This window comes from Ambystoma mexicanum, chromosome 4p, assembly GCF_040938575.1.
Source record: "Ambystoma mexicanum isolate Mex_15411 chromosome 4p, UKY_AmexF1_1, whole genome shotgun sequence".
NCBI classification, from domain to species: Eukaryota; Metazoa; Chordata; class Amphibia; order Caudata; family Ambystomatidae; genus Ambystoma; species Ambystoma mexicanum.
Window position 1 is genome coordinate 953,862,616 of NC_090927.1, and position 22,932 is coordinate 953,885,547.

Consider the following 22,932-nt stretch of genomic DNA (forward strand, 5'->3'; position numbering starts at 1 on the left):
CAGTGAAGTGGGACTAAGCCTTCGAAAAACAATATACTATGAACAATGGGACGAATGCACGTTTGTTTTATGTTTGATATAATGTGGTTGCCTTGCGTTGGACCTCTTTTATGTGCATGCATACATTTCTGTACGTTTGCGCACTTGGTGCTATGTTTAATTGTGCTATGCAATTGTGCTGCTCTAACTTTTCAAGCAACATCTAACGTTCTGCATTTTTTTAGCTGCTACTTCCGGAAGGGATTGAACGGGAAAACAACAAAATGTATGAGCTAGTTCAGATTCCAGCAACGGATCCGATGCCCATTGGGATTGAGGAAAAACCGATTTTTGTTAAAGACATGGATGAGGTATGGCTGTATGATCAATTTGTTCTCAATCCTTGTTTGCTCACATTGTTCGAAACCAGTGGCATCCTTTCCCATAGCATTGGGCAGGCTTTAAACAGTGAGTATGAATTACTATAGCAAAGTTTAGGACTGCATTTACGGTAAATAGTCAGTCAATGCAAACACTTGGAATACAATACCATGTCCCTGGAAGATTGTTTTTGCTGTTGCTAAAGGTTTTCACTGGTTTTCAGAGATTTCTGCCTATCCTGGAAGCCTCTAGGAGAATGGATTGTAGTTACTAGTATTTGCCTGACGGTGTAATGAGTTGCCAGTGACTTTATGGAAATGGAGTGTTTTCATGTTTTCCTTTCCACTAGTAGTAAATGTCACCATATATTGGACACATATAATGAAAGAATGTAATGAATGACAATTATACTTGTACAATTTTGCATTGTAATGTGAATAACCTGCCATTGAACACGGATATTAATTTGATATGCCCATCTGACTTGAAATTGTATCGTTAAACCATTATTGTGAAAGGTATGTGCATTAGAATGTAAGGCGAAACGGTTCCATGCCTGCACAATGTCTCTGCTAGTAGAACGTGAGAATAAGGCATGCAGAGAAATTCAACATTGACTATGTTAATTAAAAAACAAGAAATCCATGCACTATCATAAATTGAATGTTTTAAGAATTATTATGGCTGAAACTCAAACACTAAACCAGAAGCACTTCCAGTGAGTTATTTGTGGTATACTGTATGTGGTAACCATATTTTGTCGCAGTGAATATTGTTGTGAATAATTGAGAAAAGTAGTTTAAAGATGTTGCTGAGTGAGGGAAAAGAGGGAAGCGTGCACGCCCCACCCATGGATTGAGAACAAATGATTTTCTCCAGGGACTACTTTACACAATGTTTTATATATACACACACTCCAGGGTGCTAAATATCAGATTGGCAATGTACAAGACCAGATATATTTAAACACATTTTCCTTCTATCAAGTTGTTACACGATTAGAAATAAATGCAATATTTGTTTTTGTATTTTTGATATTTGCAATGCTTGAAACCAAACCAGAAGGGCAGTTGAGTGCTGAGATTGGAGAGAGGCGGGCACAGTAGAATGTGACTTACATCACATAGAAGGGTCCCATGTGACTGCTTCAGCAGCTTGTGTGAAATTGTGGCTACTCGGGGAATGCAGAATGAGGATTCAGTTGTGGCAGATGGGGTGAAGATGAATGATGGCCCCCTGCTATGCCTGTAACTACTTGATTGAATAAAGTACCCCCTTTCCACATGTTCAGAGTTCTGACTGGTTCCTGCTCAGTCACATGTACCTACCCACCAAGCAAGATATTTACCTTTCCTTGTGACGGGGAATTGCAGATTTCCCTGATCTTCCCAACTCCTCCCCAACACCAGTTTAATTTCAAAAATGTAACATTTGAGGAAATCCTTTTCTTTTGCTCAGAATGTGGGATGGGTTTCCAATAACACTCTAGCAATCCATGTTCTTCATATCAAATACTTAGAGCTGTCCTGTGACCTTGCCAGAAAATCTATCTCAGCTACTGTGAACAGAATGTGTTGGAGAAAACCAAGGAAATTAAAAAAAAAAAAGTGAGTGCCTCTGGCAGCCGTGCCTTCTGTACAGACAATGCCATGCACACCTTAGTTTCGACGCTAGCGATCTTTTAAATGTCACAAAGGAGGCTTCGGCCCACGTTCCCGCTGATATGCAAGGACTCTACCTGTAAACGATTGCTGATGGTAAGGATGCCACAGATCAAATGTTTAGTACTGCTGGCATGCGGTTGACTGCTTGGGCTTTTCTAACAGCTTGAGATTATCTCTTTGGCAGTGTTCCTCATTGTGCATGGCCGATGTTCAGGCAAATCTACTGGGCATGCCTTTTCACAGCATTCTTCTTTTTGGGAACAGGACTGTTGGCATTCAAGACCCCTAGCGCCACTGCAGATTTCGTGGGGTTATTTCCTCCATCTGAATTAAAGCTTTTGCCGCACAGCTACTACTTCTCTGGCCAGTGTTGTCAGAAGAGACCAAGGCTCCTGTAACTGAAGCAGGGCCTGGAGAAGCGAAAGTACTTTTTCTCGGAGAGTGAGAGGTTCTGCTCATGGCTGTACTCCCACTATCTTGCCCTAAGGTCACTCCACTTCTATCTCGCTTAAATAAAGAAACTGGGTGGTGACATTAAAAATAAACTATTGCTTGCAGTAACTTAGAATTTAGTTAAAGAATACAGTGAGAAGGAACAGAGTTCTCATTTTTGCTCACCACTCCATTTTCCCCAAATGTGTCTGCAGTCAGACCCACACTTTATCAGTGTGTCTTCCTGATGGTTACATTTCACGGGACAGCCCAAAGATAAGTGTGTTAGAGGGAGGGTGATCTTGGGGCACTCTGAGAAGCACATTCATTCTTTGTTTGAGGGGGCATGAGTTTCTTGAAGGATAAGGGAATCTGAGTTTAAGGGGTGATGCCATCCCTGGATGTAAATGGACAAGCTATGATATTTTCCTATGCCATGGTGACCAGGTGAATACTCCAAGGCTAAAATTATGACTCGAGGCTGCTCACAAGTGTCTGCAAAAGAGAGGCTCCATTGTTATTGGCCTATAAAGGGCTGTGATAACTGAATTCTGCCGCTCCATAATAAGCCTCTGGCTGTGCAGAGGGTGAACAGCAACAAAGTCAGCAGGTTCATGAGCATATCACTTGAATGTCTTTCACTCCTGCTAGGCCTCGCCTCCATCCTTTGATCTTACTCCAACCTCTTACGCTCGACCACCTCATCCTCCACACTGCGGCTCCCTCATCCACTGCATTTCTCCCTCCTGCTTCTCAAACACTCTCCTTTCGATCAGTATCATACTCTTCACAGTCACGCCTTACATTAACTCTTCTAATCCTACTTGCACACTAACAGGCAGATTCACACTGCAGTAGCACTTCCACTCACGAGCCAATACCTAACCTTCTCCAGAAATTGCCTCGACCCTTTGCCGCTCCTTCCTCCCTCCTGCTGAGCTCTTGGTCGCCATCCTCCTCTGACCTTGCCCAAATAACATACACTTTGCACTTCTTGTGGGGTCTTATATTCCCCTCCTCCTGCCTGGATTGTGCCACAGTCCCTAGCCAATGTGGCCAGTCTTCCCCTCTTAGGGACTTGTTGTATGCTGACAAATTCAAAATAGGGGACTACACCCTGACCCCTTTCTCCACGCGGGCACACCTTGGAACCACAATGGCGGCCTGGGAGGCTGCTCAAATTCGTGTTCAGAGTTCTTGGTTCCCCACAGGTAAGTCCCAGTGTTGAACAGGGTGGTATGCTCTGGATGATTCCCTGGTGATCTAGAGTTATTTGCAGGTCCGTGTGCTCGCTGTGCCTGCAAAGCGGTGCCCCGTTGCTTCTCGGCTGCTGTGTACTGGTGGCGCTGCGGCTTTCTTTGTTGGTCTACCTCCTGCATCAGTTGAATTCTGAATTCTGCAGGTTTTGGTCGGGTCTTAAGTCTGCTGGTGGTCGGTGTCCCGGCACCAAAATACTTTTTCCAATATAGCTGATTTCATTTGGATTCTGATGTCACTAGGAGAAATCAAAGACCATTGACTAGTATCTTGTTGCAGATGCATGGCTTTAGACAAAGGTGGACTTCTTAGATACATGCTGGCACTGGAGGGAGGCAGGAATTGGGGCCCTCTCAAATGCTACTGGCCTGAGGCCTGGGTGTTGGTCTTGTCAAACAGAACACACATGGTCTGGCTGCCTCTACTATCCCCACCATTGCTCCCTCATTGACCCCCAAGCTCACCCAATGTCAGGGCTTTCATTGTATGTGCATGAGCTCTCCTGGATAGATTGGCCCAGAGTCCTGCTCAGTAGACCCCAAAGGGTGGGTGGAACCGATGGAACTAGGGGGAGGTTGAAAAGCGACAGAAGATTGCTTTTTCATGGACCACCGGCAGACAATATACTGCAATGGGCAGTATACCTGTGACAGGGCAAGTTTCATTGAGCTACCCGCATTTACTCACAATATAACAGATTGGTATAACTTATAGCCCCACTATCTACAAGCTGTCTGACTTCTAGTTTTGGACAAAAGGCCAACCCTTACATACCTAAGTGTCCTCTGGGAATAATCTATGGCAAGGGTCTACAACCTTTGGTTCTCCAGATGTTTTGGACTACCACTTCCATTATCCCTAGCCAGCATAGTCAATGCGAAAGGATCATGGGAGTCCTAGTCTGAAAGATCTGGAGAGCCACAGTTTGCAGACCCTAGATCTAGGGCTTCCTATCCAATGGTTTCCCCAAAGGAATGAGTTATGGTTTGCACCTCTCAAGCACTCTGAGCTTCACCCTTTTTTGCCCTTCCACACTCTGATATTCCTCTCCCTAAATCTCTCTACCGCTCACCCTTCTTTATTCCTACTTTCCTCCCTCCTACTCCACTCCCCGTCTCTCTTCTCTCTCCACCCCATGCTCCCGCTGCTGTCCCTCCTATGTCCGTCTCTACCTCTCTATCTCCTTAATGCTTCCATTCTTACTACTAATCTCACCACCGTTACTACTCTCCCCACTCCACACAACTACTACTCCCACCTCTCCACACCACTTCTACTCTCCCCTGCCCACACCATTACTATTCCTCTCACACTTTCTCCCTCAATCACCCCACCTTTCAATCTGTCCCCTTTTCACTCACTCCCTACTATCTCCCATCACCCCTCTCACACACGCTCATTCACTTCCACTACCACTTCCTCGGATCAACCAGTACCTCATCTTGTACCCCACTGAATAATTCTCCACCCTCCTCTGCCTGATCTCTTGGTCTGCATCTGTCTCCTCTCACCTTCCTGTCACCCAGTTCTCCCTTTCCTCCCCATTGGCTGTCCTTCCCCAGTGATTACCTCAGCCAATCTTTCCCTGTTCGCCCCTCCTGGGAGGTGGCACAATCCGAAAAAGTCATAATAAAGAGTCTAAGCCCCATCCCTTTCTCATGTGCAAGTGTGCTGGGATTTGCAATGGCAGCCCGGAATGGTAAGTAATGATCAAGTCCCAGTTCATGTGAGGGCCACCCAATCCTGTCATCCCTTTTGTTTGGCTGGGAAGCCGTTACGCGGCTCTCTTAGAAATTAGCATATCATCTTTGGAGCGTTCTGTGTATGTGCGTGTATGTACGTCTGCCACTGTTGACTGTGGCTCCATGTCGCAGATGGGTTATTTTCAGAATGTCGCTGGTTGGAACTCGTTTCAGCTTATCGCTTGATTTCTTTTTTTCTTTCTCGTTGGGGCTGCCTTGAGATCTAGTTTTCAGGAAGAAATATTGGAAACACTGTCCAGCTTCATGCAAGATAGTTACAGGGTGATGGATAGTGGCACTGTGTCCAAACAAATTGATACTATAAGAAGGGGCTGGGGTTGGGCCCCTACCAACTGCCGCCTTCCCTCTTTGGGTTAGGACTAGCTCTGGCTTCCACTGTGGTAGGTCTCTCACCCCAGGCTGAGAGGTATCCCTAGCCCATCTGGACAAGGTCAGCTTACTGACCCTTTCACAGCACCATTGTAGACTTGATATAGTTTCTTTTCCAGGAGTTGCATATTTGATTTGTTTTGTTTTTGTTCTAATATGGCACTTATGCCACTATGAGGCAGCCAGAAAAGCCTGCTTTACTTCCAAGTTTAGGTTGTGACTGTGCCTGGACACTGGGTCATAGGGATGAGAGTCCTATCTCTGTGCCTTCAGCATAGGGGACATTTATCAGAATCACTCACATTTGATTACTTGTAACCTTTATTATGTTGTGAGCACTGTGACATATCATTCATTTATTTGGCATCAGCCTAGCAATGAAACTTGGGTGAAACTATGGAAAGGGGCCGACTGGGACTCCATACCTGGGATAGCACATCCATTGGCAGGCAAGGCTGTGACTGTGTTAGACTGTTGAGAAGCTATGCTGTCGAAATTCCACTCATTCATTAGGTTGTTGCTGGACTGTGCCCCCTACACAAATCTATATAAATAAAAATGTAAATGTTCATTTGTTCAAAATCTTAAATCTCTCAAAGTTCTTCACCAATTGCTTTGAAATGTTGACACAACATTGCATTCGAATAGGTGCGTGTTTTTATATACCTACTATACATAGATGTCACACCTGTGACAGGTAAAAACATTCTTTTTCTGAAAAACAGCGCCATCTGTTGGACGTAAAAGCAACACACGCTGGCTCAAATACGTGCAAGGGTAAGTGCAGACATCAACTGAAGTGCTGGTAGGGGACTGTAAGGATACAGAAAACAGCCCCCAGGTGTAAGAGCTGCAAGGGGGGCAGTGCAGGAGTGGAACTGGCAGGAAGGTCACCTGGGCCTGAGATCAGAGAGCAGCCAGGTGGCCAGTGCAGTTTCGGTTTCAGCCAGGAGTTCAGCAGGGGAGAGGAAGAGAGAAAGCAGAAGCAAAAAGGAAGGTCTTGAGGTGCTTCCGGAACCGGAGATGGTTCTCCTCGAGTTTTAGAGAGGCAGGGAGGCTGTTACAGAGGGAGGCCCCAGCCGAAGAAAGAGATCTACCATCAACTCGTTGCTTGGAGAAGCGACTGACCCGGTGGGAGTTGGAGGCGAATGAACGAAGAGCTCGAGAAGGAAGATACTTACGAAAAGAGAGTTGAAGGTGTAGAGGCTGCAGAAGGCCTTGTGGACAATGCAGAGGGTTTTGAACCTAATCGGTGCCAATGCAGTTATTTCAGTCCTGGAGGGATATGATCCCCGGGTTTGAGGCCAAGGACAAGTCTCGCAGTCCTGTTTTGGATGAGTTGCAGAGGGCAGAGACAGTGAACTTCTGGGGGAAGGAGAGGAAAGGAAGAATACCTCAGAGGAGGTGCAGCTGGTAGTGTGACATCTAGTGTGGATCAGGGATAACTGTTTTGATGAGACTTTCATAGATCAGACTTGTCTAGAAACCTTGTCTGGGGAGGACAGGGGAAAGGCAGAGAAGGAGGTAGGAGAGGTGACCAAAAGAAGTGCAGCGAGTAGAGAGGGGAGGGAGAGAGGAAGAGAGAGAGGACAGGATGTCCTGAGTTTTAGAGATGAAATGAGATGCAAGGGCCGTGCAGATGGCCTGGGAGGGGACAGGAGAGGTACAGACTGCGGCAGGATTGACCAGCTCCTTGCCGATTTTAAAGAGTTTGCCCGAGTTGTTGGATGCTGCAGAGACGCAGGCTTGAATGTGGGCTGTCTTCTTGGTGCGGGCACAGATTTTGCAGCAGGCGGCAGGATGTACTGGAAGCACGCCATTTCCTCTCAGCCACCCTGCACTTGCGTTTAAGGGTGATGAGGTCTGAGTCGTACCAGGAGTTGCACTTGGCTTTGGGCTTCAAGCGGATTCTCATAACAGGGGCAAGAACATCAAGAGTATCAGATATAGCATATAAAGTACCTATAGCAATGCAGGAGGAGGTAGTCTGAAGCCTTCCACCCCTGCACCGTCTCCTCCTCAACACAGATCCGATGGGGTACCTGAGGAAGGGGTTGGACCCTGGGAAGTAGAGGAGGATAACGTAGGGGCAACCTCCCTATCCCCAGCACAGTGCACACGGGACGGCGCAGTGCTTCTGCGGGGTCTACATGAGAAGGTAAGTTCGAGGGGCCCACCTCAGGACAAGGAGGCCCAAAGGGGCTGGCAGGAGTGTCAGGGGCCGAATTCCCTGCGAGGACGGGGTGGAGACACGTCACACATGGCCCGTGCGCAGAAGGAGCATTCAAAATTGTGACCAGAGCTGGCCGGATATGGCCTGGGTACCCAAGAGTACACGGAAACAAACCTCACGACTGGCGTGTCATTTAGTATATGGTTATGGTGCCTTTATTCCATATATGGTGTTACACCCCGCTTCCCAGCAAAGGGGCCAGGTGCCGGGTATAGATTCCCTACAGCGATTCAGGAGAAATTCAGGGAAAGACACAGGAGAAACCTCGAAAGCAGAATACATCATGGCGGAAGGCGGGGTCACGCTGGTGTTAACTAGAGACGACCTATAGGCCATTCTTCAGGAGATGAAGGCCATTCGGATGGACATCCAGGCCTTAATCTGTGACCTTAAGGGACGGGTCGATAGGCTGGAGGACAAAATGGAAGTCATGGAATATAACCACCTGCAGGTCGATCTCCTGGACATGAAGTACAAGGCAAACAGACCTTGAGGACAGGCTGCTGAAGCTTGATGACCTTGAAAACGGAGAGCGCAGGAACAACCTATGAGGATAAGAGAACAGAAGGGATAAACTGCGGCAGACGTTGGGAGGAAGGTGCAAAGCCTGATTAACACCATTTGTATGGCGACGGCAGAAAGGACGTTCAACTGGAGAGAGCACACAGAGGGGGAGGTGGAGGAGGCAGGCACCCGAGGTCAATAGTGGTCTGCTTCCTCAGGTACAGAGAAAAGATGGATGTCCTCGAAAAGGCCAAGCGCCTGGGCAGCGTTCAATTTGAAGAGGACACAGTCAAGGTATTCAAGGATCTATCAGTCCTCACCCTGTCCAGGCGCAGGGACTGCTGCCCCCTGACACAATGGCTCACGAAAAGGGTATTGGATACCGCTCGTCCTTTCCATTTGTTTTAGTCTTCGAGAGGGGAGAACCGACTACTGAATTACCAGTGGCCAGGAGGCACTGTAGGTTTTACATATCTTGAAGGAGGAGACTTTCAATGTGGACCCCGGAAGAGACGCTGGTGAGGCACCGATGGAGCAGAGTCGGGAGGATAGCTTTCGCACAAAGAAGAGGATGCCGGGCGGCAGAAAGTACAAAAAGCTTAATACTCCCCTAGCAATGAAATAAGGACATAATTGTACTGAAAGGCACGGATTTAAGGAGCTATAGGCCTCGATTGGCCAGCGACATTTAGCAGTGTTCAGGGGAGGAAGATTCTAGGTGAGACAGTGGCCAAGGCGTCAGCTGCCCTTGGTGGCCCCTCGCAAGGTGGGCGTCACTAGAGGAAGAGGGTGGTTCGGGAAGGAGAGGCGTGGGACAGGAGGGCGAGGGAGAAGGGAGCCGGGTGGGGTGGTTGAAGTCTGAAGCAGAAAGTTCCACGCAGATGGGTAGTTTTTCTGTGCCGGCAAGCGAGAAGTCACAAACTCCACTGGCACCACATGGGATTGGGGGTTGGGGGGGTGAGGGAGGTGGGCAGGGAGGGGGGAAGACAGTTTGGAAGTCTGACCTTATTGGGATTAGAGTGGTCTCAATATGTGAGGGGTCTCCTGCATGGCGGAAGGTGATAATGGGGGCCGGCCCGACAAACTCAAGATGGGGCCCCTAAATGTTAAGGGCCTGAACACGCCTGCTAAGCGATCACTACTTAGGAGGTAGTTTTGCAACAGAGGGCTAGATGGGCCAACTCAAGGGGAGGAAAGGTGCGTCCCAGGGCCCCAAATCAGACAGGTCTTCTGGGCCTCGGGCCCCACCAAGAAGGGAGGAGTGGGCATCCTCCTCAGTCCAAGGGCTCGACTCGGGGAACCACTGGTCTGGAGGAGGGCGGACGGGAGGGCCCTTGTGTTCTCCGGGATCCTGGAGGGAGTTCAGGTGACCTTCGCCACAGTATATTTCGCGAAACACAGGGCAACACCATTTTTTATGGGGGATATACTTGCCCATACGGTGGGATTGCTCTTGGTAGGGAGAGGTTTTTATATGTGGCAGGCCATTCCATGGACCACAATGGGGGCCTAGGCCAAGTTGGAGGTGGGGAGAAGCATACAGAAGGGAGCCTTGCGGGCTATATGACAGATCAGGGTCTGATCAACTTGTGGAGGTAGTGCTACCCAGCGGCCAGGGGCTTCACCTTTTTTCCCCCAGCCCGTGGGACCAGAACAAGGATAGATTACTGGTTCTTACACCAGCTGTATATCCAAAGGGTTGCCGATAGTGACCTTGTCTCTATTAGCTGGTCAGATCATGATATGGTAGACATGGGTATAGTACTGACAGGCCTTAGACCCAGGGAATCTCTATGGCGATTCAATGATATGTTGTTGAATGATGTAGCCTTTGCCAAGGAAATGAGGGAGGCGATAGATTAATACTTTCACTTCAATGACACAGGGGAGGTAGAACTGGGTGTGGTCTGGGAGGCAGCCAAAGCAACCTAGAGAGGCCTCCTGATAAGAGAGGGCACACCCAAGAAGAGGGTTAGGACCTACAGAAGTGAGATCAGGGGGTTGGAGGTGACCGATACAGAAGTGCAAGGGAGGGAAGAGGGCAATTTACAAATGGCACGGGTAAAACGCTGGGAGTTGAAGGAATTGGAGATTGGTAAACTGAACTCTGGCCTACTTTTCCTCAAACAGTGATATTATGAGAAGGGAGACGAGGCAGATTCCTTGCTCGCGTCAAGGCTCTGGGGATAGAGGTAGGTGGGTGTTGGCAGTTGGATATTCTGGGGGGCGGGGGGTGGGGGTGGTTACAGTCCATGTCGGGGGAAGTGGTGCAGGAATTTGCTGCGTTCTACGAGCAATTGTACGGGGAAGAAGGGGTGATGGAGGAGGTAGAGCTTGACAGATATCTGCCTGGTGTGCCCCTGCCAAAGATCCGCGAGAGTGAGGTCGCAGATCTAGAATGGCCAATCACCCAGGAGGAAGTACTGAGGGCCATAAATAGATTAAAGTTTGGGAAAGCCCCTGGGGACGACGGGTACATCGCAGGGTTTTATAAGGCATTCTCGGGATCTCTGGTTCAATACATGGCGAAGTTGTTTAATAACATCCTGCCCTTGGGGGAGGCACCCCCCTCATTTGGTCGAGGCTTGATAACTGTCTTGCCCAAGGCAGGAAGGGACCCCGAGAGCTGTAAGTCGTACCGCCCTATCTCTCTTTTAAACGTTGGTGCCAAGATCTTTACCAGGATCCTGGTCACTAGAATGGAGAGGTGCATGCCGAAATTGGTCCACTCCGACCAGGTGGGATTTATTCAGGGCAGGAAGGGGGCAGACACAGTGCGTTAAATGCTGCATTTGATGGAGGCCGCTGCGAAAAGGGAATGAAACCCTTTATTGGTTGCCTTGGATGCAGAGAAGGCATTGGGGTCCTCTATGGGGTCCTCCGCAAATACAGGTTTGTGTACCGGTTCATGAAGGGAATACATGCATTGTATGCATCACCGGTAGCCGGGTGACAGTCAATGGAAGGATGTCCAGGCCTTTTGACTTGAAGTGGCGTACCAGACAAGGCTGCCTCCTCTTGCCCCTCCTGTTTGTGCTTATGATGGAGGTGCTCGTGGAGCAACTCAGGAGGGCCCCCCAGGTGTGAGGATATTAGAGTCGGTGAGAGGGAATTTAAAATCGGGCTTTACGCGGACAATGTCCTATTGCACCTAATGAATCCATCAAGTTCAATTCCAGCAGCCCTAGCAATAATTGGGGAGTATGGGTGGTTTTCAGGCTTTATGGTCAATAGAGAAAAGTCAGTCATCTTTCCCTTCTCAGGGGACAACCAGATTAGACCCCTCGGGATAGAAATTCAGTTGGAGAGTATTAGATACCTGGGAGTCACTATTGTTCGACTGGGGGGGAGGGGGAACCTGGGCAAAGCCAACTACCCTCCTCTCATAAATTATTCAGCGAGATGCCAATCTGGGGTAAAGGGCAAATCTTGTAGATAGGGAGGCTCAATGCCCTGAAAATGAACCTTCTCCCACGGGTCGTGTACATGTTTCAGATGTTGCACACCAGGGCCCCGGAAGCTCTCATGAGGGAGGCCAAGGCCCGGATGTTGTGTTTCTTATGGCAGAGCCGGGAACCCAGGGTGGGATATGCCACGCTGATATTGACGAAAGACCGAGGTGGGGTTGGACTCTCACACCTCATTTATATTACACAGTGGCACAGTTTAGGGCTATGGTGTCGCATCTGCAGGAGGACCCGGAAAGACGGTGAGTTTACTTGGAGAATTACCATATGCTCCCCGCAACAGTGGGGGAATGGCTCTGGGTTCCCGAGGGGTCGGTTACCAAGGAGAATTAGGGAACATCCGTTTCTGGAGATCTACTGGTATGTTCTGAGTAAAGAAGCGAAGTCAAAAGGAGTCACTTCCTGGCCCTCCCTGATGAATCATATTTAGGCACCTCCATTGCGTGATGAGATACCCGAACCAGAGAGCTACCAGGAATGGTTTGAGGCTGGACTGGCTAGAGTGGGTCAGCTCTGGGAGCAGGGTTTGTTCATAGGGATGCAGGAACTGGAGGTGGGTTTAGGTTTTGGGAGGCTGTCAGTCCTTCTCTATCGCCGGTTAAAAAGGATTTTCACCGTTGAGAAATGGAAGGAACAAATTCAGAGGGAGCTTACCCCTGTTGTAAAGGTCCTCGGTGAACACACAGAGATGAGGGGCCTAGTCTCGCGGCTCTATAGTGCTCTACTGGAGACATCGTGGGGGGGGGGGGTAGTGTAGGGACTCCGGCAGAGATGGGAAAGAGAGGTGGGTCTGGAATTGAACGAACACCTCTGGCAACTTATGTGTAGAAGCGCCTTTAAAACATTGATATCCTGCCAATATAAATGCCATGGTGTGAAATTACTGCATCATTGGCAATACGACCCGGTGCGGCTGTCAAGGATGTTCCCTTCTGTGAATCCTTTGTGTTGGCATGATTGTGGGGCCAGATCGGATTACTGGCACATATCGTTGGGATGCCTGAAGTTCAAAGTGTTTTGGGCGGAGGTCTTGGCATGGGTCAAAGATGTGGGAGGGATGGACTGGAGGATGAACCTAATGTTGGTTCTTTTTGGTCTGGATAAGCAAGGGGAGCAATGCCACACCCTGCCCTCCATGGTTCACTTTCTGTTTTTGGCCGCAAGAGCTTGTCCCGCAAGACATTGGAAGAGAAGGGGCCTCCCAACCTTAAAGGAATGGTCCGACACTGCAAGAGACATATACCCCATGTAGAAGATAATTGCAGCGATCCATGGAGGAAGCGCTGATATAGAGGGGGAATGGCAACAATTTTTCAAACGTTTTGGGTAGAGACTTTGGGACATGTGCTTAACCAGAATCTTAATGCTCGGCCCAGGCAGAAACAAGAGCAGCCGCAGGAAAGACTAAGTTTCAGTTCAAGTTTAAACGATCAGTCTAAGCTTCAGTTATTAGTTCCAGGCCATAAACTCCACGCACAAGGGGAGGGGTTAGGGAGCTTGGCGGAGGACTTAAAATAAAGACAGTTAAGAAAAACAACAGTTGCAGAGGGATAGCAGAGATGAAAAAGGCTTACACAGGGGGTTTGCTGCGTCAAGTGGCACCAGGGCCTAAATCCGTAAAATGGTACCAGGCAGCGCATGGGGAGTCTTCGAGAGGCTGATCCAAGGGGGATGAGCTGCTGATGTTGGGGGCATCTCGTCCAGCGAGGCGGGCCCTTCATTGAAGTCCTCCCAGGCTGCGTATGCGAGGCACAGCCTGGGAGGTGAAGTGAGGAGAGCAGCAAAGCCTACTCCACCCAAGAGGGTGGAGCGGCAAAGAAAAAGCCTTGGGTTGGCCTCGCCGGCCAACCCAGCTGAAGAGGAAGGGCGGAGGAAAGCCTTGCTTCTCCATTGAACAGCCCGGGTGAAGAATGCCCGAGATGCCCAGCCGAGCAGCCGGGTGAAGTTAGCGTCCCGCCCCTGCAATGCATTGCAGAGGGAGTAGGCCAGAAGCCTCGAGAAGGCCACGGATCACCATTTCAAAGTTGGCAGCGTCCCCATGACAACAGGGACACCACCTGAAGTCAAAATGGCACCGCCAATGTTTTATCCCATGCCAGTGCTGTGACCGCCGCAGGACTGGGCACATCAGGGTCCTTCCACATTGGGGGTAGCACAAGAGAACAAAGGTCTCGGGTCTCAGCTGTGTACCTTTCGATTTTAATGTGTGGAAGCGAAGGGCCATCTGCGAACCAGTACGCTGCGTATTGGGCCTGAGCCGCAAACCAATATTTTACAAAATCAGGAGCAGACAGGCCTGAGCATGGACCATTTTAGTCACACCGCTCCAGCATGCCCGAGGAATCCGTTCACCTCAGTCCCCAGCTCATCAAACCATGCAGTACCGGTCCATATCAGCACATTAGAAAAATGGTAAAGTAATTGAGGGAGTATTATCATTTTTAGGAGGGATACCCTATCCATGAGGGTGATGGGCAGTTTCTCCCATGTATGCAGTTTCAGCTTAAGCTGCTGTAAGTAGGATCCGTAGTTTTGAGCAAGTAGCGAACTCTATTGCCTCGAGATTATAATCCTTTGGTACTTCGACCTCAAAGGGAGACCAAGTGAATCCCATGAGGTCAGTGGGAGCTGCAGTAGAATCAGTTAGCGGAAATAGTTCGGACTTAGCACAGTTGACCCGTAACCCCGAAAGAAGTCTGAACTGGTGTACGTGACGCATGATGGGCACAAGATTCTGCTCCGGGTCCCTAACGTATAGCAACAAATCATCTGCATTCAGGGAAATATCTCGGGGGAACCAGTGATTTCGTATAGCTCTGTGAGCATGTTTCAGCAAATCATCTAAAGGCTCAATTACTATTGCGAATATAAGTGGGCAAAGCGGGCAGCCCTGCCTGGCCCCCTACATATGTCGAGCTGAGCGGAAAGCCGGCCGTTAGTATGAACTCTGGCTACTTGCATGCTATAGAGTAATCATATCCATGAGATGAAACTGGGCCAAAGTTGCACTTTTCAAGGACTGTCAAGAGAAACCGCCAGGATACTGAGTCAAAAGCCTTCTGGATGTCTAATATCGCAGCAACAGCCCCAACCTCGGGATCGATTTGGGCTAGGATATTAACAGGCATCTCGGAACGGCCTGGGACAAACCCAGACTGGTCAGGATGCACAAGGTGTGACATATATGGGGCAAGCCTGAGGGCTAGCACTTTGTCAAATATTTTAATATCGCTATTGATGAGTGACGGGACTGTGTGAGCCACATTGCATTATGGGCTTACCAGGTTTGAGGAGTACTGTAATGACAGCTTCCCTGAGTGTGGGGGGTAGCTCTCCCTTCCCACATGCCTCAGCCCATAAGGCAGACAGTTGTAAAAGTCCATGGTGAGGCCATCAGGGCCAGGGGCTTTACCAGAAGGCAAGGCATCGATGGCACGCTCTATTTCCACAGCGTTGATTGGTCGATCAAGGGACTCTCTGGACTCATCAGAGAAAAATGGGCCTCCATCTTAGAACTATGTCCGAGCTGGGCACCTCAACACCGTTGGCATAAATCGATGAATAGAAAGCGCGGAATACCTTGTTAACCCCCATCTTGGTGTGGACTTAGACCCCATCTGAGTTCTCAATGAGTGAGATGTGTCGTCCCCCCTCCTCCTGTTGCACCAGTCTAGCTAGTAGCTTACCCAGGCATTCCCCTTCAGTATATTGCCTCGCTAATCCTGGGTTATCAAGGAACCTCCGCTCCCTGGTGGCGTGTTCCCTAAAGCTGTCCAACGCACCTTTGATTGCACCCAATGTGGCGGAATCGGGGCTAGCAGCAGATTGCTCCTCAAGTTGCTTAAAGGGAGGCCTGACTTTTCCGTATATTTCGGTGGATTGCCTTAAGAATGCCTGACTTCTTAGCTAGATCCATGCTACAGATGTATGCTTTGAAGGCATCCCAGAGGGTGGAAAGGAAAACAACTGTGTGTGGGGTACGTTTACCAGCCCTAACTGAAATTCCCTTTACCACAAAACCGCATTTCAACATTTCACCCAAAAACGGCAGTGTTGTGTTCTCCTTGGCACATGTGTGGCAAGCTTTGAACATTGCCACCCCAGAGAATGGCTGCTTTTTTTTTTTCAAATCACGTACAAGAAAATTACCTATATTCAAGACGACATTGCAATTTGTTACTCCTTTTATTTTAAACAACACAAAGTTTGCTCCATTAAACACAGCCCTGCATGTGGATTTCATCTGATTGCCATGAAGTGAGGCAATGCATTTCCAGAACAGCATTCTTTTCACTGATAAAGTACATGCAGAGCAAGAATTCTGCTTTCAGTCAGTACGGCTTTGGTTTCCTTTTGAAATAAACCAGTGCACTCCAATTACTGCAAAGGAAAGCAATAGTCAGCTCTTGATCTTGTCTTGTGTCAGTTACAAAGAAACTCTTTGCAGTATCTTTTCGTGTCCATGAACCCACAGTCTAATGTAAAAGCCCTCCAGAAGGTTAAGCAAAAAAACTGTGGGGGGAGAACCCGCATTTGTGAAATTGACATAAAAGAAAAATTAAACCACGTGTAAAACAGTGCTTTTGCAAAGCAGGTGAATGCCGTTTGAAAGTTAAATACAATTACGCCTGTGCTCGCACAGAAATGTGATTATGTGGGGATGGGGGTTCGGCTATAAAATATGCATGATAATTATTCCCAAAAAAGACTTGGTTTCTGTTGAAAGAAAAAAAAAAACTCTGAAACCAGCAAAGCAGGTTTTGGCCCAGGCATTTACGTCAAGGGTGCCCTGCCTCCCACAGGAGAAGAATTACATCCACAAGTGAACCAGCCTACATGGGCACTTGAAAGGCCCAAGAGTGTGGAAGTTCACTGCCTCGCCAGACTGGTCGGCATCCCTGCAGAAAGGAAAAAAGGACCGAAGGGGAACTAGTATTTCGCCAAGGAGGGGTAATTTCCTTTTACACCCATTCCCAGCACCCACTGTATGGCTTCAAAAGGGCATCATAAAAACCCTTTGTGCTGACTGATCCAGGAGGAAGACAATTTGGTTGTGGGGTTGTGGGGGTTGCAGGACCGCCCACACCGTCAGTCCATTGACTTTAAATAACTGTTGTACATTAAAACATTTTGCCTAGCACCCTGAATAAGCAATGTGCCTGTGGTTTAGATCCTAAAACCGCTTTCCGATTTTTGACAGCTAACTCCCTTTTCTTAGCTCCCTATCACTTTAATGCCCATGTGAAAAACAAATTGCAATTCTGCTGCATGTGTTTTCTTCTGCATTGTTTCCTTCCCTAAATAGATTTTCTTACTTATGTTGACATTGCATTGGTGGCCTGCACAGTAGTCTGTAAGCTTCCTTATCATTTCAGTGCAGCCACCCGAATTTCTGTCATAGCTATCATAGCGCAATTGTAAACTGATATACCAGTAACTAGTAAAATCAGAGTATGCCATTTTGCTCCTTTTGAAGGTTTTCAATTTCATTTCTGGCTTCCCATCCTGGGGTGGTGGGTTGAATTCACATTTCGATTTTTCCTTCTTCATACAGACTCATTTCCACTACTTTCCATCCACAAAGAATTTTGTTAGCAGGTGTTGGGGGAAGTGTTGCAGCGGGAGTGCTTAACTTGTGTGCTATCTATCATTTAAGAAAAAAATATTGTGCTTCTGTTTTCTATTAAAGATTTATTTATAGTATGTTAGGAGATTGAAGTAACTATGTTGTTGGAATGTTGCATTTGTATTGCCACAACAGTGGTGGCTGCTGCCCTATTATTTGATTTTGCTCTGATTTTTCATTGAACCATAAAATTTATAAATATTTCATTGTTACACACCGGTCTGGTTGGTAGTCCATTGTGACACACGGTATTTGTTAAGGTGGATCCAGCGCTGTCGGAGTTGGAGTCGGCCGTGTTGTGCTGCTGCGCTGTGTCCGGGTGCCGGTTGTCAGTCCCCCCAAGCTCTGCTAAGTGGAAACTTGCGGAATCTCGCTGAGTCCCGCTGCGCGCTGTGGAGTGTGCTGCAGGGATTGTGGGGACCGCGAACAGCTAAGGTGAAAAGTGGGAAAAAGCAAAGGTGAAAGCGGGGGGTGCAACCGGGTGTTCACAACTTAAAAAAGTGAAAGAGGCTGAAAAGAGGTTACACTATACCTCACCCGACTCTAATCCGACCCTAATCCGATCTGCAGAGTGCAGAGTGGTTCGCCCCTCTCTATCTTTCGTGGCCCTAACGAGAGATGAGGGTGGGAGTGGGAGCGGCAGGGACTGAGTCTGTTGGCCGTCCACTGCATTGCTGCTTTTTGCACACTCTGCACTTTGGGGCTTTATTTTGAACTTAATTTTTTTGGGGGGAAATTGGGCTTGTGATAGCAAATTGGATACTTTGTTTTGTGTGTTTTCTATTCTGCTTCCCTGACTTGGGGACTGTGGGCATTATTTGCCTTTGACCCAATTCTAAGGAAGTGTGATTCCTAGCTTAAATCTAGCCTAAATCAAACAATCTAGCACAAAATTTAGCACAAAAGGGGGAAATGTATGATCTCAGAAGTGCGGCTCTACCCTTGGAAGCTCAGAGACCATTACAATCCACTCCGGTGGTTGTGGGTAAGAAGCCATCCCGCAAAGAGAAGAAAAGAGCGAGAGCATCCTTCTTTAAACCCTACAAATCAGGCGGTGGTATTTTTCTTCCTCCACCCAGTGTCTATCCCTCAGATGACCAGTCACCAGCAGGCTCAGGCTTTCAGGATTCACTATCGCAGATGAGGCCGATAGAGGACCAGTCAACGCCTTTAAATCAACCCAGCCGCACACTTTTCCAAGGTGATCTTGATTTTACCCGGAGGACTTCTACTATTTAGAATGTGATCTCAAACCATCTAGTCTCTACTAGTGAGCCATCTCTGACTAATATTATGCCTCCGTTTTTAGTCCCAGGGATGGACTCAGCCCAATTAGAGACCTCTTTGACTCATCGTAGTGAGGATTTTAATGAGCCTAGAGATGTTGATATGCTGGAGCTGGAAGCGGTAGTTTTAGCTTCTGACGTGGGAGCGACATTGAGACCGGTTGAAGAAAGAACTCAGGAGATCCCTCAGGACCAGCCAACTATATTGTCAGAACAAGAGAGGCCTGTTGATTATGCTCAGAACGCCCCTGAAGTACTTGTGCCACCGACTATAACGGCTCTAAATTTTGTTCTATCCTCTTTGGTCAAGGTCTTTGAAAATCTGAAAACCGAGGTCTACCAGCATACGGGTATATTATTAGAGATTACAAATGACTTGGAATTAAATGAAATCGCTATGGTGGCCTTAAAATCAGCAATTAAGGACTCACTGGGAGGGTTTTTGACTGAGCTCCATAAAGAAGTAAAGGACCAATCATGTAAAATGGCTCATTTGACCGAATTATGTGGGGATTTAAAAAAGGTGTCTGTGACCCTACTAGAAAAAGCTGAACGTTATGATAACCGGACACAGGAAGGTCCTCTGGGTCCTTTTGCCCCCATTCAACCTGAGGCCATTTCTGATTATACTCCCCTCTAGATATCTGTGATGGAGGAGTTCTTGAGATTGGCTACAATGGCTGACACTGACCCTCAATCTGTGGTTCCGGATGAGGATTCACCAATTGACATCTCTTCTTCGGTTGCCGATCTGGCAGCTCCTCCGAGCAAAAAACTAAATGCGAAGTCTAAAAGGAAAAGGAAAAAATAGGGCGTTAATAGCCGATGAAGTCATCTCTCCCCCAACTAAACAGCGTAAAGAGAAGAAAAAGCAGATTACCTCTGAAACTAATCAACATCTGGGTAAATTATAAGATGGCTTAAAGAATCCTGAAAAATCTCAAAAGGAGTTGGCTATGATTCCTTGTTCTAAAAAGGGAAAGAAGACTCCTAAATCGAAAGCCCAAAAAGTCCAGCACATGGCTGAAACGATAATCCCTGGAGGTAAGTCTACTGTGGGAGGTCAAACTGATTCTGTGGAGCAACCAAAGAAAATTGCACCAATCTTTTTAAGGGCTAAACAGAAAAAGTTGTTGTCTAACCCTCTGGTTAAAATTGCTCCTATTTTTCTGAAAAAATCAGAGAGGGTGGCTTTAGGTTCTGGAATCAAGGGTGCTACTTCTAGTACAGAAAATCTGCAAGTAAATACTGCTGATGTAATGAAGTGTCCATCTAACAGATCGGCACTCCTCAGGTTTGATGGTCATTTGCATGATCTACAGGCCGGTCGCCTCTAGCTGTTGGAACTGGAGCTCCCACTGGCTTAGGAACTTCGACGGGGAATGGAAATATCCCCATAGGAGACCAGTGGCCCGATGAATTGTATATGCAGAATCTAGATTTGAGAGTTTTTTTTATCAAGACTTGCTTCATCCTCACGAAATGACTCTCCGCTAAATCGTTCTGCAATTCTCATGGAAATGAAGTCAATTCCAGCCTTTAAGTACTTCTCTTCAGATGATATTGAGGCAGTGAGTTTTCCGCTTGATACTGATACTAACAAAGCGGCAATAGAACTGAAGTCAAGACTAGGATTGGATTTAATTATGGGTGAGGCGGTGGCGTGGGAGCAGAGGGGCTTGAAGATCTCTCGAACTTGTCCGGTACTTGTCTCCACTTACTCCCATAAGGTAGTCAACCAAGAGCACATTTGGGGAACAGTCGTTAAGGATGTTCCCCCAACTACTCCATCGAGTATGTGGGATATGCTACCTGAAGTGATCTCGCAAGTCTTTCTTAAGATGGGTATGACCCATCCGAAGCTTTAGGGTCGACTCAGGTTAATGTGTTATCATGGAATACTAGAGGCTATGTATCTTTCTCTGAGGAGCCCAGGAGATCGGAAATTTTCAAAACATTTTACTTAATTCTTTTCCAAGAAACTTGGTTAACTTGTTTAGTGGGTATAGATGGGTACTCTACTTTTCAACAGTTGGCTTTGGCTCCAGGGGTGGGCAGACCAATGAGGGGTCTGTTGGTGGCCTCTAGTAATGAGGTGTTTAAATCCTCTGTTATCATTTCAATTAGTACCCAGGGGATCCTCATTGTGAGAGTGTCTACAAGAAGCTCTAATGAATGTTTAAGTTGGATTGTGGTAAACTTGTATTGGAGCCCTGGTGTTCTTCCACTTTTTGAGTTTTTGCTTGCCCTTTCTAATGGTTTACTTGACTGTTCTACGAGATACCCGCCGGACGACATTCTTATTGCCGGGGATCTCAACTCCCAATGTATTTTTACACTGGACCCCAGATCAGGCAACTGTAAACAGAAGTCCAGCAATGGTAAAATATGGTTAGAGTTTATGCAGGAATGGAATTTATTTATGCTGAATGGAAACATCAGGGGGATATTCCTAACTCCCCTTCTTGGCATAGAGGTTCCTCCTTATCCACAATAGATTATTTCTTTGTCTCAAAAAATATTTTTCAAAATTGCTATAGTTTGATAGTTGGGGATGGGAACTACGATGACCATGCTATGCTGAAGGTGGTTCTGTCTTATGACTGTGTTTCAGTGGCCCCTCGTTATGATCATGAGCTCTTTATTAATAACTCAGGAAATGTTATTAGAAAATTTCCCAAAGGAGGACAACTACTAAACAAGGAGCTGCGACATAGAATGAGTCATTTATCTGCTCAGAAATTGACTTTTGTACCCCTAGTGTTTTTTTGAATTTTTTGTTTGATCAGGCTTCGGTGGAGCCTTCCTCACAGAAATTCCATAAACTCAACAAACATTCCTTTAATGTTCAAATTATAGCTCTTAAAAAAGAATTGAGGCGCCAGATATCTATCCTAAAGAGATCAGGCCTATGCATGAAGATTTATGGGAGGGAGTAGCAAAGTTAAAAAATAATTATAGGAACTGGCTTCGTGCCCATAAACATTTGGTATTTCAACAGAATGCTGAGAGAATGCTCTGTGCCCTATCTCTTAGGAATTCTCGAAATTTTTGGTCACTGGTGGGTTTGAATGAGGTTACTCAGCACCAGAAACAAGACTCTATATTATTCAAGAGGGGGTGTGGCTTGACCATTTTGCCAAGGTTTATGACGCTGAAGTCTCTATGTGCTCAGCTGTTGACGTAATGTTTAGTTGGTGTTTTGAGTTTAACGTACCAGACATAGAATCGTTAATCAAGAAATCTTCAGCCTCCAGAGCGCCTGGTCCGAATGGTTGAAGTAATTCGATTTTGAAATTGGACCCAGTTATGTGGGCGAAGGTTTTAAAGGCCCTCTTTGACAACATCATTACCCAAAAGAGAATTCCTGACTCCTGGAAACAATCAATAGCTATTCCTACTTATAAGAAGGGTGACAGGTTACTGGCTTCCAATTATCGTCCTATTTCTCTCCTAGACGCTGATAGTAAAATCTTTTCGGGCGTTATTCTAGGGGAATTGGGATCCTGGGCAAAAACAAAGGGAATAATTCCGAAGCAACAATCTGGTTTTAGAAAGGGCCTTTCTACCTTACTGAATGGGCTGGTCTTGAGTTGCCTTGCTGCAAAGTCATTTACCAAGGGTGGCCCTTCTCTCTTTGGAGCCTGGATTGACCTATCCCAGGCATTTGATATGGTTGATGGGAACCTATTATGGGGAAAACTGGATGCCTGGGGAATTCCTCCTGGCTTACTTTCTATTCTGAGAGCTGCACTCTAACAACTATATGCGGGTCAGACTTGGCAGGTCCGGTTTGCTTTCTGATCCAATTAGGATAACTAGAGGGGTACGTCAAGGATATTTACTAGCTCCTTTGCTTTTCATCCTCTTTATGGCAGATCTAGCTGATTGGTTGCAGGATATTGGTTTAATATCTCCTTCTATTGGTAATGCAAAAATTAATTGGCTAGCACACGCAGATGACTTAGTAG

General features: G+C 47.2%; 1 protein-coding gene across 2 annotated transcripts in view; it reads left to right on the forward strand.

Moving 5' to 3' along the window:
• Positions 1-22,932, forward strand: part of ASCC3 (activating signal cointegrator 1 complex subunit 3) — a 2,962,611-nt gene that overhangs the window by 653,899 nt on the left and 2,285,780 nt on the right. For both annotated transcript variants that reach the window (XM_069606524.1, XM_069606525.1), the window contains exon 9: positions 225-350. In XM_069606524.1, the coding sequence (XP_069462625.1) occupies positions 225-350 (126 nt within the window). The remainder of the gene's footprint in view (positions 1-224; positions 351-22,932) is intronic.